Source organism: Camelus ferus, chromosome 27 (genome assembly GCF_009834535.1).
Source record: "Camelus ferus isolate YT-003-E chromosome 27, BCGSAC_Cfer_1.0, whole genome shotgun sequence".
Classification (NCBI taxonomy): Eukaryota; Metazoa; Chordata; class Mammalia; order Artiodactyla; family Camelidae; genus Camelus; species Camelus ferus.
The window spans coordinates 11,746,173-11,763,364 of NC_045722.1; the positions used below are offsets into that span (position 1 = coordinate 11,746,173).

The window sequence follows — 17,192 nt, forward strand, 5'->3', positions numbered from 1 at the left end:
CTCCTCTCTATCCTGTATCTTTGCAAGAGCTCTACGTGCTTGGATCCCTCCTCCCCCAGTCTGTTTCCCTCAGTTCTACTTCCCAGACGGTGAGCTCTGAAAGGCTGGCCCTGGATTATCTCTTCTTCCCTTCTCTCCACCCTCATAAGGAGCGTTCCCCAAGGGCAGAGCCCAAGTCTCCCTTTTGCCTCCAGTGTGGCTAGGCAGAGGCTTTTGAATAGGAAAAGACAGATATTCACCAGGAAAAAAAATTCCTGAAAAGCCTAAGATTGTCTGATGGGCTTTTTCTTATGGGAAGCAACATACCAGATATGAGAAGACACATCTCCTCAGATGATGGAATGTGAAACCAGGAAGGAATCTTTAAAAAGATCCTGTCAACCTACTGATTTTAATATCATTCCGAAAAGAGAGAAAAAGAATCTCCAGGCCCTATTTGCTAAGACTTATTGCTAGCCAGTATTTGATATAACCTAACTCCAGAATAGTCTCTGAGGTGACTGAACATCATTTATCCCAAATTAAGCACATAAGTGTTGTGTGTTATGTCCAACAATTGACTTGCTGCCTTAACAAGCTTTAAGTTTTAGGATTCTGTGTTCTCCATCAATGTTTACCATTCCCTTAACCACTTCTGTCTTATTTTGTATTTGGTACACCTTTCTCAGGCTTTGTCTGTGAAAGTAATTTGGAAAATTCAACACACTATATAGCTCATAAAGGACCTGCTCATTTTCTATTTGTAATCTTGCAGTTTAACCCACTCCTAGTTTAGCAACATGTGTTTCCAATAGGTACAATCGCATTCCCAACAACAAGAACAAAATTAACATTTATTACTTTGGCTCTACAGATAGGCCTCTGCTACCTCTGACTTCCTCTCCTACTGTGCTCTTGCCAACTAGGTCTCAGCATTCCTTGCCTTTTTGTTTCTGAAACAAACTAGGCTCATTTCCAGCTCAAATCTTTACACTGGCTCTTCTCTTTGCCTGGACTGTTCTTTCCCAAACTTCAGGTACCTCCTCCTTCACCACTCAATTCTCTGTTCAAAAAGGCCTTCCCTGACTAACCCCTGATGTACAACTGCCTCCCCCTTCTACCTCCTCTGTCCCATCCTCAGCTCCTCACCTGGCTTTATTTTCTTTAGAGCATTACTTGAAATCCTATCACTTACCTGTTTAATCTGTTTCCCCCTAGAAGGTAAACTCCACTTTGCTGACCACCACATCCCCAGCAGCTAGATCAATGTAGTAGGTACTCAATGTAGTGGCTCCTCAAATTAGTACTTATTGACAAAGTGAAGTAAAAGAAGAAAATGATGAAGGTAAAAAGATACACTTATCATAGTGCTTAACTGGATCAGGGGCTCCACAGCTTCGATAAAGATCCAAATTAGGCATTTAGGCCTGTAAGTGCCTAAGAATTTATTCATTTAGTCAACAAATATTTACTGAACACCTATAATAGTCGAAACACACCTGCAGGGGATACAAAGATGTGTGTACCTGCCTTTGAAGTACTCAGCCTAGATGGAAGGTGAGAGACTGCACAAACGGGACATATAATGGAGAAAAGGGTGAACGCCACGAAAGTGTATGGAAATTCAGAGGTTGAGACTGAGCAGCTGCCAAGTGGGCAAGGCTTTAAAGAAAGAGTGCAGTTTAAATTGGCACAAAAGAGTGAGCACTGGCATTTCAGGTGATGGATAAGACAAAACAAGCAGTCATGACCTGCTGGCCAACTAGATTATATTTCAATATGATAGAATATAGGTTGTGTGTAGGAAAAATTAAGCCTGTGAAGGCAGATGGGTCTCAAATTGTTAAGGACCACAAATGCTTTGACTCAGGAGGTACCGAGGGCCTTACTTAGTTCGTTGGGATGGCTGTCCCTATTTGCTTGTGACCACAGAACTTTCCTTCTGAAGAGATACCTGTTGGTCATGTTAGTCTCATTCTGGGTCTACCGGCTGCCCTGCAGACGCTGCCAAGTTCTGGTTCACCAGAACTAGCACCACTCCCTAAATCTGAGTTCATCTTACCTTAGACCACTCGGTGGTATCCACCCAGTACAAAGTGATTTTTCGGGCGATCATGACTTCCTGGACTCTCTTGGGCAGCAACTTCTCCATCACCTGCTTAGGAGTAGGCGGCAGGCCCTGGGCCTGGACCTCGCAGCCAGACACGAACTGCAGCAGCTCCCTCTGCGAATGCGGACAAGGGGCCAGGAGGAAGACGGCGTTCACAAAGCTCCCGAGCGCAGACTCGGCCTCTCTGGCCTCGCTCTCTACGTCCAACAGTCTTCTCCCGCTGCTGCGCAAAATCGGCTTCGTGGGCGATGTGATCTCGGGCCGGTCCCACTGATAGTCTAGCAGCGTCTCCATGAGAGCGCTGTGCGTGTGGGTGGCCCTGGGTGCCGGGCCCGGCAGGTGAGCGCCGCGGGCGCCCTCCCTAAGCCTGGTCTCCAGCTCCTCCTCAAAATCCTCCCAGGAGCGGACCCCCAGCTCGCGGAAATCAGACACCCGGGAAGGCCGACTCCGCGCCCCTTGAGAGTCAAAGAATCTGAAGGCCCAGCGGACCCTGGCCAGGCCGAACCGGCAACTCAGGTAGGTGAGGAGGCGCAGGGCAGCCCGCCGGACGGGGCTCTGACCAGCGGCTCCGCCCGCGGTGTCCAGCAGCAGCATTACGTTGTGACAGCAGGCCATGTTGGCCGCGCCGCCGCCTCTGGGCTCCGGCCGGAGCCTGTGCCACTCTTCCCTAGGCTCTTGCTTCAGGGAACCAGCGCCATTCTCTGCTTCCCTCAGGAACCCTGGTCGAAAGACTCCCGCGCTCTTCAAGGGCTGTTGCCATTGGCGGAGGTAACTCCCAAGGTCAGCTCCCATTGGCCGCTTGCCTTACGTAAGTTACGTGAGTCATTTCCATTCTTGGCTATGATTGGAAGGGCGGTGGAGAAGAGCTCTGCTTTATTGGTGGAGGGCGGGGCTGCGGGCGGGACGTTGTGTTGTCGGAGAAACTTAGCGTTCATTGGCCCGGACCTCCGGTTTAAAATTTAAAGAGGTGGTGCTTGGGGCTGTCTTTAAGTTTCTCTTTTCCGAAGGAGGACTGCGACCGTGTGTGATTGAAAACAGTACCGGAAGAGAATTTGGGATGGTTTGAATCGAACTGGTTTAAAGCCACCCTAGACTTTCTGTGGAGTGCGATCCGATGGTGAAGACTTTAATCTTCAGTAATATAAGAAAAAACTATTAAAAAAGTAAAAGTTCACTTACCCTGCCTCAGTAACTTCTAGGCGTTTCTCTGAAGAAGGTATCGGAGATCGTATAAAAATTTAACTTGAGAGAAATAGGAAACAGTTTGCGAATGATTAAATAAGGTATGGTAAACCCCCAAGGGGAACATCGCAGAGCCTTTTAATGTTTTTATACGTGATGTTCGACCGGAAAAAACCTACAAAACAGCACATGTAGTGAGAGCCCTAAATTTTCTGTGTGTATTTTTAAACTGTTAACTGAGTAATGATATTATGGTGATTAATTTTTTTTAAAATTTTGTAAGTATTCTACAATCTTATTTTACTTTTATATTCTTGGGAGAGTTTTTTTTTTCTTATATATTTTTATTTAAGTATAGTCAGTTTACAATGTATCAATTACTGGTGTACATTACAGTACTTCGGTCATATAGGAACATACAAGTTACTACAAGATACTGAATATAGTTCCCTGTGCTATACTGAGGGGGGGAGATTCTTAATGAAAAGGATCCTCTTGTTGCAAATAGAAGAATCCTCAACTGTAGAAAAGGTTGTGACTCTAGATGGGAACAATTCCTATTCTTGGTAACAGCAGAGGAGAATTTAAATTCTAACAAGGCCTGACCTACCTTTAAATTTCCTTCCAATCCTGAGATTGTCTGAGCCAGTTGTTTCAGGAAAGACTACCACTGATACTTTGTAGATTGTCTGTGAATAAAATAAACTGACATTTCCTGATCCACCCACTGTCATTTTAGAACAACAAATATTTGTGAATCTTAATGTGTCAGGCGCTTGGTAAAAATGCCCACACCAGTTATGCTGTTTATCGTTCATCAGTCATTACAGGGAGTAAAAGAGATTAACTATCTTCCCCCTGGGAAGCTTAGATTCTAGTAGAGAGAGCCAAACAATAAAATAAATAGGTAAAAGATGTGGTATGTTAGGCGATGAAAAGTGCTCTGAAGAAAAATTAAGCAGAAAAAGGGGTAAGAAGTAGGTATGAATATACAGTTTCAAATAGATTGTCAGGGAAGCCACAGTGAGGTGACATTCCAATAAAGACTGTTAGACACAAGGGAGAGAGGCCCTGTGGGCATCTGGGAGAAGAGGGTTCCAGGAAGAGGGAACAGCAAGTGCCAAGGCCCTGAGACAGGAATTTGTTCCCTGTTCACCAAGCTAACTTCTTAAGAGTTATTATTAAACTCATGCTTTTACAAACAGAGGAAACTGAAGTTCAGAGCAATTGAAGAATCTCCTTAATGATTTTATAGATAGCAGAACCACAAATAGAATCAGATTCTGATTCCAAAAGGCAGGTTCCCAGGGCACAATGCTTGGAACCTCAAGTGAAAAACCAGCCTCTAAAGGAGGGACTCAGAGTACTTTTGGGGGGGGGGGTAGTTTGGTGTTTATTTCTTTATTTTTAGAGGAGGTACTGGAGATTGGACCCAAGACTGTGTGTGTGTGCTCTACCACTTAAGCTATACCCTCCCCCATTCAGAACACTTTTTAAGAGTAAAATTTGGTCAGGTCTTCATTTAAAACAATGACATGGATCTGGCTATTTAATCTGCATTTCTTCTCCCCTCTCCATTCAGCAATCTCCCTTAAAGCTTATTTGTTTATTTAATATCTGTTTCTCTTTCTCTCCCTGTCTTCTACCCTTTTATTTAGTTAATGTAAAGTTATTGCCTATCTGCCCACTGTTAGTGGCAGTGAGGAATCAATGTTAAGAAGAAATAAGCTTAATATTTGTCCCAATATTTGTTAAAAGCAGGGGAATTAAAAGCAACAATACACAGAATGCTTTAGAGACAGTTCAATGGTAAACCGAATGTTTAGTATTGCCAAAAGAAGAAAGCATCCAAAAAGAAACCATCACACTGAGTTAAGGTTTCGAGATACGCAACACTCACGCCAGACTGGGAAGGGCAAGAAAAACATTTCATCTTTGGTGGAAAATTTGGGTGCTTTTAGGCATGTAAAGGAAATGAGACATGGTGGGCATTAATGATAAATGGGAAATGGAGGGGGTGAGTTTGTGGCCCAAAGACATTCAGAGTCTTTCTATTTAAAATAAGACATTTAAAATAGAAGACATTTTACTTAAAATAAAAGTAAAAAAACTTCCTTGCCACACTGCTTAATTGAAGTAAAAACTAGCAGCTGAGCACCTTTCTTTTAGTGACAAAAATCAAGTGATTCCTATTTTAAAGAGGTCATAAATCAATTGAAACTGCAACTTACTAAATGCTCATTTCTATACCAGGAAATAAACAAGAGGAAATGTTCCACATCACTGCTGATTAAGATGATCCAAAATTGAGGCCAAGTACAAAATCATGATTAAAAATAGAGATTTATATGTCTCTTCTTATCTTTTAAAAAATTTTTATCAGACAAAAGATTAAGGCACTGGACTGTTCAGTTAAATACTAGGAAAACTTCCCCCTCTCCCAGTCCCATACTTCCCCTAGAAGATACCATCATAGTGAAGGCTAGTTTATTGAGTGCTCATTATGTACTAGACAGTGTTCTGCAGAGGTTTCATAGTGAAGGTAAACATTTATCTGGGCTTTTATAGTTTATCAACTATAAGATAATATAGATTGTAAGATACTAGTTATTTTATGTCATTGAAAGAAAAATGCAGGCAATTACAGTAACCCAATCACTTCAAATTTTTTGGTTTATATATGAAAAATCTCCTTTAGGTTTATGAAGGAATAATTTTTAAAAAATCATTTATCTCTCTTGCATAGATGAAAGAAAAAAAAGATAAGCAAAATTAATTTGTTGAAGTATTCCTAAAACTTCTTCAGAATCCCACTCAATCACTTTTCAATTCACTCATCAATGTCCATCTTTTTTCATAAAATATCATCCTCTCTGCCATCAGGGGTGCTGGCAATGTGACATTTCTCAAAAGAGTGCTCCACTACTGCCTCTGGTTGTTACTTTCAAGCCATTCTCATCCATTCTGCAAGTTTTGACAAACACACCCCACTGACCATGACACTCACCTCACTGCCTCTCACTGGCCAACAAGTTTCTCATAAGGGAGAGCAGAGAAATGAGGTGGTAAGCCAAGGGAGGTGAGGAGTTTAGGAAAGGTTTTGTGTGTGTATGTGTGTGTGTGTATGTGTGTGTGTGTTTAAGGTAAGAGACACTACATTGTGTGTGTGTGGTTGGGAGTGATCAAGAAGTGAGTGAAAATCTGATGAAACAAAAATAGGAATGGAGGAAGAAGGTGATTCAGTATCTCCAGCTCTGTGTAGGTGAGTGGGCTCCACCTGTTTTCTGGATGATCATGGGCTCTGTGACAACTTTGGCATTCTGTTACTAAAAGGAAAAGATGAGAATGGGTATTGGGGAATAACTAGCAGCCTTAGACACCCCAGGATTTGGTGTTGCTGGGCAAGAACAATAGGTAAAAGAGAAAGGTGAGAGATTTGATTTATGTGTGCCAGGAAGAGGTTGTACTTATTAGAAATTATTTCAGCTGCAAGGGCAGAAAATTTGACCACAGTGTCATATACAGCCTTTTTTTTTTCTTCCCTTACCTAACAAGAAGATTGGAGGTAAGTGGCTGCTGGTGTGGGTTCCTTGGTTGAATGATGTCAGGACCGACAAGTGTGCCATCCTCCTGCCTTTTCCACATGCTCATAATCACAAGAAGACTGCATACACCCCATTGGCATTCAAGGTAGGAAGAAGAGAGCAGGTGCCCCAGCAGGAAAGAAAAGTTTTCACAGAAACCACCTCCATCTTCAGATCTTGATGTAAATCTCAGTGAGTCACATGGTTCTACCTCTAGCTGCAAAGGAGCCTGGTGTTGGTTGGATCATTTATACAGATACTGAAGTTACCAAGAATGATGACAGGGGCAGTGGTGGAGAGACAGTGAGCCAGTGGTCAAAATGTTTAGTAAGTAAGGAAGAGATCTGCAGATGACTGTGACGAGGAGGCAGGGTATAGTCTAATGACCAAGAGGCTGGGGTTTTATGGAGGAGGAAAAAGGAGAACAGCTACCTGAACCTGCAGGCCAGGTGGAATGAGGGTTGTGAGAGGGTAAACAGCCGTTACTTGAGGAGAATGTAGGGGACATGATGTATACAGGCATTAGCCAGTTTTCTGATAGAGAAAGAAGGTGAAGGGCGAGGACATAAGGGAGTTTATTTCTGGGAGACTGCCATTCTAGAAGACACTGTAGGAAGGTCAAGGAAGGATGAGAGATGGGGTCAGCTTAGGGGAGCTGTAAGGGGTTAAAATCCAGATGATGAGGATGACTTGGGAGGCTTGGGGAAAAAAGGGCGGTGGATTCAGTGCAGGACTCAAAAACCATTCTAGGATTTAAAGCAGGAAGAATTTAATACAGGGCACTGAGTATTGGCCTAAAGTGGGAGGAGGCAACCTCTCTCTGTTAAGATAACGTGGCAGCTCTCCTAGTGTTTTATCTTTCCTAGTTCCTTTGCCTTTCCACATAAATTTTAGATTAAGCCTGTCTATGTTTAGAAATAACCTTACTGGAATTGCTTTAAACTTATAGATCAATTTGGGGAAATTTGACATCTTTACTCTAAGTCTTCCAATACATATGTGAATGTGGTAATGTCTTTTCATTTACTGAGATCTTCTTTGATTTTTTCTTTAAAAAAAAAGATTTGTTTTGTAGGGTTTGTTATTAAACATACAAATCCTGTACATGTTTTATTAAGTTTATACCTGAAGTCTTTTTTTTTGAACAACTGCACATTTTTTTAAACTTTAGTTTCTGTGTGTTCATTGCTAGCTTATAGAAATGCAATCAATTTTTGCATGTTGATCTTGTATCCTGCAACCTTGCTACATTCATGTATTAGTTCTATGAGAGCTTTGGGGGTTTTTAATTTTCTTGTAGATTCCTTGGGATTTTGTAGGTAACGCATCGGGCAAATAGGTGCAGTTTTACATCTTCCTTTCCAATCTATATGCCTTTTATCTCCTTTTCTAGCCTAATTGAGATGGCTTAATAAGAGTGATGAAAGCAGACATATTTGCTTCTTAGGGGGAAAGCATTCAACCTTGTATCATTAAATATGTTGTTAGCTGATTTATAGATGTTCTCTACCAAGCTGAGAGATTTCCCCTTTATTTCTACTTTCCTGAGAGTTTTTTTTTATCAGAAGTAGGTCTTGAATTTTTGTCAAATGCTTCTTCTGCATCCATTGATATGATCGTGAGATTTTTGTTTGTTTACATGGTAAATTACATTGACTGATTTTTAAATATTGAACCAGCTTTGCATACCAGGAATAAATCCCCGTGGTCATAGTATGTAAGTCTCTTTATGTATAGATGAATTCTCCTTACTAATATTTTGTAAAGATTTTTTGCATCTATATTCACAAAGCATACTGGTCTATAGTTTTCTTTTCTTACATTATCTTTGTCTGGTTTTGGTGTCATGGAACACTGGCCTTGTAAAATGAGTTGGGAATTTGTTATATAGCAATGTGAATATAGTTAACACTACTCAACTGTACATTTAAACATGATTAGAAGTATAAATTATATGTATTATATTTTTATCACACATATATATGTATTTTTTAGTTTGGCTGGACTGGAGTTATTAATTATTGTCTAAACATTTTATGTTTTGCTAGTCTGCCCCTTTCCAGTCTTTGGATTAGACAGAGCAAACTTTTCTGGGGGCTTTTTTTTTTTTTTTTTGCCTGCATCCATTGGTATATTAGATTGCTAACTTCTTCAGTGTCTAGTCAGATATAAAAAGCAAAAAGAAAACCCAGGGAACTCACTGCCGTGACATTTCTTGGGTCTCAAGTGATCCCTAAGCAGTCTGCCTCTTCTCCCAAACTCTCAGAGTCTTATGTTTGTTTATATAGAAGTTGCAGGGGAATTTTAGCTCTCCTTAGTGGGAAGGATAAGAATAAACAGGTCTACTCCCTTTTGTCTGGGACCAGAACTCAGGAATCATTGTTTTTATTAAAACTTATCATATCGTCCTATGTTCAAGCTATCTCCTTAAGAGTTTGCTTCACTTTCTAAACTGTGAGTTCTTTTTTTTTATCATTTAAAATTTTTATTTTCTTGAAGTATAGTTGATTTATAATGTTTCAGGTATACAGGAAAGTGATCCAGTTATATATATATATATATTCTTTTTCAGATTCTTCTCCATTATAGGTTATTACAAGATGTTGAATTTAGTTCCCTGTGCTATACATTAGGTCCTTATCATTTATCTATTTTATGTATAGTAGTGTGTATCTGTTAGTCCCAAATTCCAAATTTGTTCCTCCCCAAATTTGTCCTTTGGTAACCATAAGTTTGTTTTCTATGTCTGTGAGTCTCTTTCTGTTTTGTAAATTTGTATCATTTTTTTAGATTCCACATATAAGTGATATCATATGATATATGTTTCTCTGACTTGCCTCACTTAATATGATAATCTCTAGGTCCATCCATGTTGCTGCATATGACATTATATCATTTTTATGGTTGAATAATATTCCATTGTGTATTTATGCCACAGCTTCTTTATCCATTCATCCGTCAATGGACACTTAGGTTGCTTCATGCCGTGTCTATTGTAAATAGTGCTGCTATGAACATTGGGGTACATGTTAAACTGTGAGTTATTAGAGAACAAGACTTTGTTTTATTTGTCTTTGCATCCCTAGTGCCTAGTAGAGTAGCAAGGTTTTTTTTAATTGAATTGTAGTGTATTACCAAGCATTTTTGTAATTCCCAAAAGGATGTTAGGAATCTGTGCAGATACAGATACATTACCACCAGAGGGCAGTAGCAGCAACTCTTTACTAATGGCTCTGAAGCCTATATGCCCTGCTCCAGAATGAAATCTTTCCCCAGAACTGCGTCTTAGTTTATGGGAAAAGCAGAAATCTGAGAACTTAATGTAGTTGGGCCTCCCAGGAGAAAAAGAAAAAAGACCTGACAAGGCGGCACTTGGAGCGCATGGGTCCCCCTCTTCCCAATAAAGGGACAAGAAGTCACATATTTGTAGCATCTAGAGGGACAGTCATAATTCTGGGCACTCCTCACCATAATTCACAGTCATTGTTCCCCCCTTTTACAGAAGAAGAAACTGAGGCTCAGAGGGCCTCTCACAGCTGGTAAGAAGGAGCTCTGAGGCTCTTACACTGCTTCCCCTAAGAGATGCAAAGACAGCCTCCTCCCTGTGATGGAATGAACAGGAGAAGGAACCTCCTTGGACAGTGAACCCAGGCCAGCCCCACAGCCAGCAAGCCTCTGAGCCCTGTGTGTGTCCCTCATCTTTCTCTAATGGGGTGATAATCCACTCTGCTTTTAAGAGCTGTGTGACCTAGGGCCATGGCCAGCTACACAACTTGCAGGGCCAGTGCAAAGTGAAAAAATGTGGGGCCCCTTGTTAAAAAAAAAATCATAGTTTCAAAAGAGCAACAGCAGAGCAGTAAACCAAGCATAGGGCCCTTCTAAGCATGAGGACCTATGTGACGGTACAAGTCACCTGCCCTTGAAAACCAGCTCTGTCTAGAGCAATAACAGAAATAATGAAATAATAATAGCTTCCCTCTTTGGGGAACCTACTTTGCACTAAATTCTGTCTGTCACTTTAAATATTTTACTGCTTGTAAATGTGTGTTTTTATCTCTACAATGAGGAGGTTGGACTGGACCAGTAGTTCTTAACCCAAGTTACACATTAGAAACACCTGGGGACTTTTAAACACTACCCAAAGCTAGCCCCACCCCCGAAGGTTCTAATTGAACTGGACTGAGGTCTCAGGTTGGAAATTTTTAGTGGCAGTGACATAAAGAATAAGTGTCCTTGGTGGGTCTTGGTAAGGGATGGGTCTTCCGGGAACGTTGTTTCTCCTCTACCGTACCCGTTTACCCAACTGTCCACTCTACTCAGCTCAATCTCCAGGGTCTCAATACTCCAGTGGTACCTGGTGGTCTCTGGGGGAAGCCATCCATCTGGGGCAGTGTTTCTGGGCACAAAGAGAAAACAGTGGCTTTCCCACCCCTTCTGGGAACTGCCAGCTTGTCTAGCTTCCTTGATAAAGACAAAGCAATGTGCATAAAGCTCAACCAGAGAAGAAAGCAGAAAGGAAAATAATGTGTATTACACACTTTCTGAGTATCTAGTATTACACTAGGAACATTCATATTCAGTCTTCCAAAACCCTTCTGGATAAATAGTTTATAGAATCCCTATTTTTACAGCTCAGAAAACTTAAGTTAAGTTGCTGGACATCACAGCTGATTGAATGATCCCTCTATTTACTGGAGTGGCAGTGCTGTGGTTCAGGGATGTGATGGAGGGTGGAGTGGGATACAGATGTGTAGGGATAAGGCTAGGTGGTGCTTGCCTCACCTCTGTCCCATCATCTCTCTGACCCCTGCTAGCCTGACGCCTGGACCCTAGTCTCTTGCTCAAACCCCCATCCCCACTCCCACTCAGCAGTAGTCCTTTGGCAAACCATGTCTGAGGGCCAGTATAATCCCAGAGCCCCGTGGAACTGGCCCTCCCTATTCTGGCACGGAGAGCCAAGCTGTGGCTGAAGCCAGTGAGGTGTGTCCCAGGCCTGCCTTATCGGGACTGCACAGAGCCCAGAAATTCCTCACCTTGGGTCTTGTGGAAACGGTCTGGAACACTGGATTCATTCACTGTTGTGGGAACCCAAGGATGAAAGGAAGGTCCCCAGGGGAGGCAGCCCAGGATCCTCATGGAAGCTCATCAGGAGATGAGACAAGAGCAGATGGGGAGCCCCAGGGCTGTCAAGCAGGGCTGAAATTCCTTATAAGATCAAACTCCTTCTTTGAAGCCAGTTATGCCGCCAAGAACCAGAGTGTGTGTACAGATGGGCCCAGTCATCACCCTGATGACCACCAGCCTCAGGCTCTGCTCAAGGTGAGAGCGCCTCACTTTTGAGGAAGGGGCTCAGAGTCCCCTCACTACACTCAGAGGGGCTTGTGGAGGCTCGGGAAACCATGGGTCCCGGGTGGAGGGCGGGAAGTAATGCAGACCCTAGACAACTTAGAGGGGTCAGCAGGACTGCAGCCTCTCTAATGGAGCCCTGGCCAGAGCATAGGGGAGGGCTGGAGCTAATCCGGAGGCCCTGTTCCCCTGGAAACTCACCTACCCCCACTTAGGTGAGTAGACCTGTAGTTTCACAACCCCCAGCTGGGCTAAGTCAGTGAGGTCTGGACCAGCTAATAGGAGCCACGAGGAAAGATCTCTATCACATCCTTTATCACGGGGCTGCCAAATGGTTTGGGAGTGGAAGGCTGGGGAAACCTGCTTTTAATTCATTCTTTTTTGTTTGCTTGTTTGTTTGTTTTAATTTTATTTTTTATTGAAGTCTAGTTGATTTACAGTTTTAGTTTCAGGTGTACAGCAAAGCAGTAATGTTATATGTATACATACATACGTGTGTGTATATATACATACATACGTGTGTGTATATATACATACATGTATATAGCGTGTGTCTGTTAATCCCAAACTCCCAGTTTATCCTTTCCCCTCACTTTCCTGTTAGTAACCATAGTTTGTTTTCTATGTCTGTGAGTCTATTTCTGGATTGTAAATAAAATTGGTATTTTTTTTAAGATTCCACATATAAGTGATATCATTTGATATTTGTCTTTCTCTGTCTGACTTACTTCACTTAATATGACAGTCTCCAAGCCCATCCATGTTGCAGCAATTGGCATTATTTCATTCTTTTTTATGGCTGAGTAATATTCCAGTGTGTGTGTGTGTGTGTGTGTGTGTGTGTGTACATATGTATACAGACCACATCTTTATCCATTAATCTATCAATGGACATTTAGGTTGTTTCCATATCTTGGCTATTGTAAATAGTGCTGCTGTGAACATTGGGGTGCATGTGTCTTTTCAAATTATAGTTTTCTCTGGATATACGCCCAGGAGTGGGATTGCTGAATCATGTGGTAAGTCTGTTTTTAGCTTTTTAAGGAACCTCCATACTGTCCTCCATAGTGGCTGCACCAATTTACATTCCCACCAACAGTGCAGGAGAGTTCTTTTTCTCCACACCCTCTCCAGCATTTATTATTTGTAGACTTTTTAATGATGGCCATTCTAACTAGTGTGAGGTGATACCTCATTCTAGTTTTGATTTGCATTTCTCTAAAAATTAGTGATATTGAGCATCTTTTTATGTGCCTGTTGCCCATCTGGATGTCTTCATTGGGGAAACATCTATTTAAGTCTTCTGCCCATTTTTTGATTGCGTTGTTTGGTTTTTTTTTTATATTAAGCTGTATGAACTGTTTTATATTTTGGAGATTAATTTCTTGTCTGTTTTGTTATTTGCAAATATTTTCTCCTATTTTGTAGGTTGTCGTTTCATTTTGTTTATGGTTTCCTTTGCTGTGCAAAAGCTTTTAAGTTTAATTAGGTCCCATTTGTTTATTTTTGCTTTTATTTCCCTTACTCTAGGAGACGGAACCAAAAAAATATTGCTGCAATTTATGTCAAAGAGTATTCTGCCTATGTTTTCCTCTAGGAGTTTTATAGTATCTGGTCTTACATTTAGGTCTTTAATTCATTTTGAGTTTATTTTTGTATATAGTGTTACAGAATGTTCTAATTTTATTCTTCTACATGTAGCTGTCCAGTTTTCCCAGCACCTCTTATTGAATAGACTGTCTTTTCTCCATTGTATATTCTTACTTCCTTTGTTGTAGATTAATTGACCATAATTCATTCTTAAATAAATAAATATTTAAATAAGTAAAGCCTAACATCAGATAAAAATATCTTGTAAGATGAAACTGTGATATGAGATGATAAAATAGTTCTGGAGATGGATGGTGGTGAGAGTTGTACAACAGTGTCGATGCATTTAACGCCACTGAACTGTATACTTTAAAATGGCAGATTTTATGTTTTGTGTATTTCAGTGCAATTTTTAAAAAAGGTGACACTGTGGTTAGCTTAGAAAGCACATCAGGCCAGTCTTATCTGAGGCTCAGGAGAGGTTTCCAGAAATGTCTGCTGGTTTCCGGGGGAGGCAGCATCTTCCCCTCAAGGCTCAGAACCCCCCGCCCCCTGGGTTAGAAATGGATTGTTAAAGCCTCTCTGGCTGTCCATAGGTCCATGAGACAGGATTCTCTTTCTCCTCTCCAGTAATATTTGGGAATGAATGCGAGGACTGAGGCAATAAGTCGGTTCCAGGCATTTTGCACACTGCTTTAGGACTGCTGAACCAATTTACAGAATCACAGCCAGTATGAGTGTGTTAAGTTTGCAGTGGAGAATACAGGCTCCACCTTGGCTGAAAGAGCCAGATAATAACAAGGCAGAAGGTGTAGTCTCTGGGCAGAGATCCCGTAACGCCCGAGTAGGGGTCTAGGACGGTGTGGGAGTCCGCAGGAGAGAAGGTACTTACCTGCACTTCAGGTAAAAGGTAAAATTCACAGGAGGGGTTCATGTTATGTTTTTATTAAAAACACATATAACATCACTTTGGCAACCTATATACTAAAACTGAAATGATACAAATGATTAACGTGGTCCCTGTACAAGGATGACATGCAAATTCATGAAGCATTCCATATTTTTTAGCATAGATAATTGAAAAGTGAAATTTTTAAAAAATTCCTATTTACAATGACAACAGCAACAGCAACAACAACAACAACAACAAACCCAGAAAATAGTTAAGAATAAATTTAACAAAAGATGTGCAAGACTTACATGCTGAAAACCACAGGTCACTGCAACACCACCCTGCCCCCTGGCCCACTGGCTTTCACTACCTGGTTGGGTGACTGCTCAGTTGACCTGACAGCACTGTACCTGTCAGAACTAGCAGGGGCTGGATTTGGGTAGGGCTGACTGGGAAAAGCCCTTCTTCATGGGCAGGGCCAGATAATTAAAAGGCTCTCAAAGGCAAAGATGGAGATGATTTGTCTCTTTCAGCTAGGGGCCAGTGGCCTCCTGCCTCCATCAACACATCCTTCTCATTCCCTCCCTGTGATTAGTGTGGTAACTCTGAGTGACGAGGATGACAGAGAATACTGTGGGAGTCAGAGCTGATGAGTAAGTGCCTAATGTCCCCACAGGCAACTATGGGCCTGGTGTCCTCCTGTCAAAGCATCTCTAACCTTACTGGCGTGGTCCTGGGTCAGCCCAGTTCTTGTTTCCTTACCTAGTATGACTACTCTTTGAGTGACCTTGTGTGTTTATCCTGATTTCTTTTCTTAAATATTATTTCTTATTAAAAAGTAATATTGCTTATTATGCAAAATTTAGATAAGCAAATTGAATGAATTGAAATAATCACCCAGGGATAACCTCTTGGAAGCCTGTGATGTGGTTCCTTGACAATGCCTTCCAGTAGGAGCCAATATTTCCCATTTCAGGATAACCTAGTAGCCCCAATTCATTAGGGAAAGTTCTTCTTTACAGAAGAATGCCAGCTAATAAGTGTCGAAGAAATTATAGCATTAGAAAAACACCCTCTTGCAATCCCTAATGAAACAAAATGATTCAGCAAGGAGCATCAATGGATGCTAAAACCATTAGGTAAAACCTTTCTTGGGGAAATGACTGGTCTAAGGAAGAAAATATAAAGTTATAAAGGGAGGGATTATTTTAACCTCGTCCTTCATCTAGCATAATTACTAGTAGGGTGTCAACCCATGCTTTCTTGGGTGATGAATTAGGCAGCTTCAGCATCACCTGGGTAGATTCTTGCCAAATTTAATCAAAGCCTTTATAACTTCCAGGTTTCAGGAAATGCAGAGAATAAAGGAACAACTGAAGTGACGTCACAAGGAAACAATCAGCATATGTCTAAACAGACAGGACAGTCATCAAGACACTGGTCTGGCTACTTCAAATCAATGTCAGTAGAAACACAAAAATAACAAACAAATAGACCAATGTTTCTTCTAGATTAAAGACACTTAAGACACATAACAACCAAATGGAATTCTTGGTCCTCTATTGGATTCTGGTCTGAACAATCCATCTAAAGAAGTCATTTGGGGGAGAGTGAAAGAAATTTGAGTAAAGACAAGGTATTTGTTCATTTTCTTAAATATTGTTGGCTATTCAGGAAAATATGTTTTGAAGAGATACCTATTGAAGGGTGAAAGTATTTTATTAGCTTTTTTGATTTTGTTACTTTAAAATACCTAAGCAGAAAAAAATAGATGAAACAAATATGGCAAAATGTCAAAAGTATTCAGTCTGAGTGATGAACATCACTCTATTTTTCTGTATATTTGAAGTTCTTTAATAAAATTTTTTTAAATGATCAAGAATATTTGATCAAATGTCTGGAGATTTCATGTAATGAAATCCAGGTTCTGGACTTCTCTGGAAACTTCAGAGTATCTGGCCACTAGGTCCATATTTCCCAATAGGAACATCTGACACTGAGCAGTGGCTGCTCCTACAGTTCCTTTCCTGTCCTCAGCATGGCCATCCCTCTGCTCACTTCACCCACTTATTTACCTGCCTGGCCCTTGAAGGCATTTGAGTTTGCCTAAAAAAGGCCAGTCAACATAAAAGCAACAATTAAACCATTGCTTCTGGGATACATAGGGGATAACTGACCCTGGGAAAGAGGAGGATCCAGCTTTATGCTGTAGACTGCTGGGGCAGAGTGAGAACCTGAGGGCACGTAAGGTGGGTTCACACCCACGTAGCAGGTCAGGGCTCAAAGGCCTTTCTCAAGGCAGTGTGGTTGGTTCTGGGGACGTTCTTAGCTGTGTGATTTTAGGCTGCTGATTATACGTGAACATTCATTCTTGGCTGCCCAAAACACTCTTCTTATGTTAAAGTTTTCCTCCACCTTTTTACTCTGTGCATCCATAAAATAGAAATCCAGAAACATACTTTCCCAACTTCCTTTGCAGGTAGGGCCCAGACATGTGACCTGGTGTCCA

At 41.3% G+C, this 17,192-nt stretch overlaps 1 protein-coding gene, 1 long non-coding RNA gene and 1 other non-coding gene across 4 annotated transcripts in view; 2 read left to right on the forward strand and 1 right to left on the reverse strand.

The window, feature by feature from the left end:
- The window catches only part of TICRR (TOPBP1 interacting checkpoint and replication regulator), a 36,094-nt gene extending 33,268 nt beyond the window's left edge, over positions 1-2,826 (reverse strand). For both annotated transcript variants that reach the window (XM_032469435.1, XM_032469434.1), the window contains exon 1: positions 2,042-2,826. In XM_032469435.1, coding sequence (XP_032325326.1) covers positions 2,042-2,704 — 663 coding nt within the window. In that variant the 5' untranslated portion in view covers positions 2,705-2,826. The remainder of the gene's footprint in view (positions 1-2,041) is intronic.
- A 9,079-nt stretch (positions 2,827-11,905) lies between these two features.
- Positions 11,906-16,558, forward strand: LOC116660292. The gene is made up of 2 exons (XR_004315745.1): positions 11,906-12,174; positions 16,026-16,558. It is a non-coding gene; the product is annotated as an uncharacterized LOC116660292 (long non-coding RNA).
- Positions 14,753-14,856, forward strand: LOC116660295. Its single transcript, XR_004315749.1, has one exon. It is a non-coding gene; the product is annotated as a U6 spliceosomal RNA (small nuclear RNA).
- Positions 16,559-17,192: the final 634 nt, after the last annotated feature.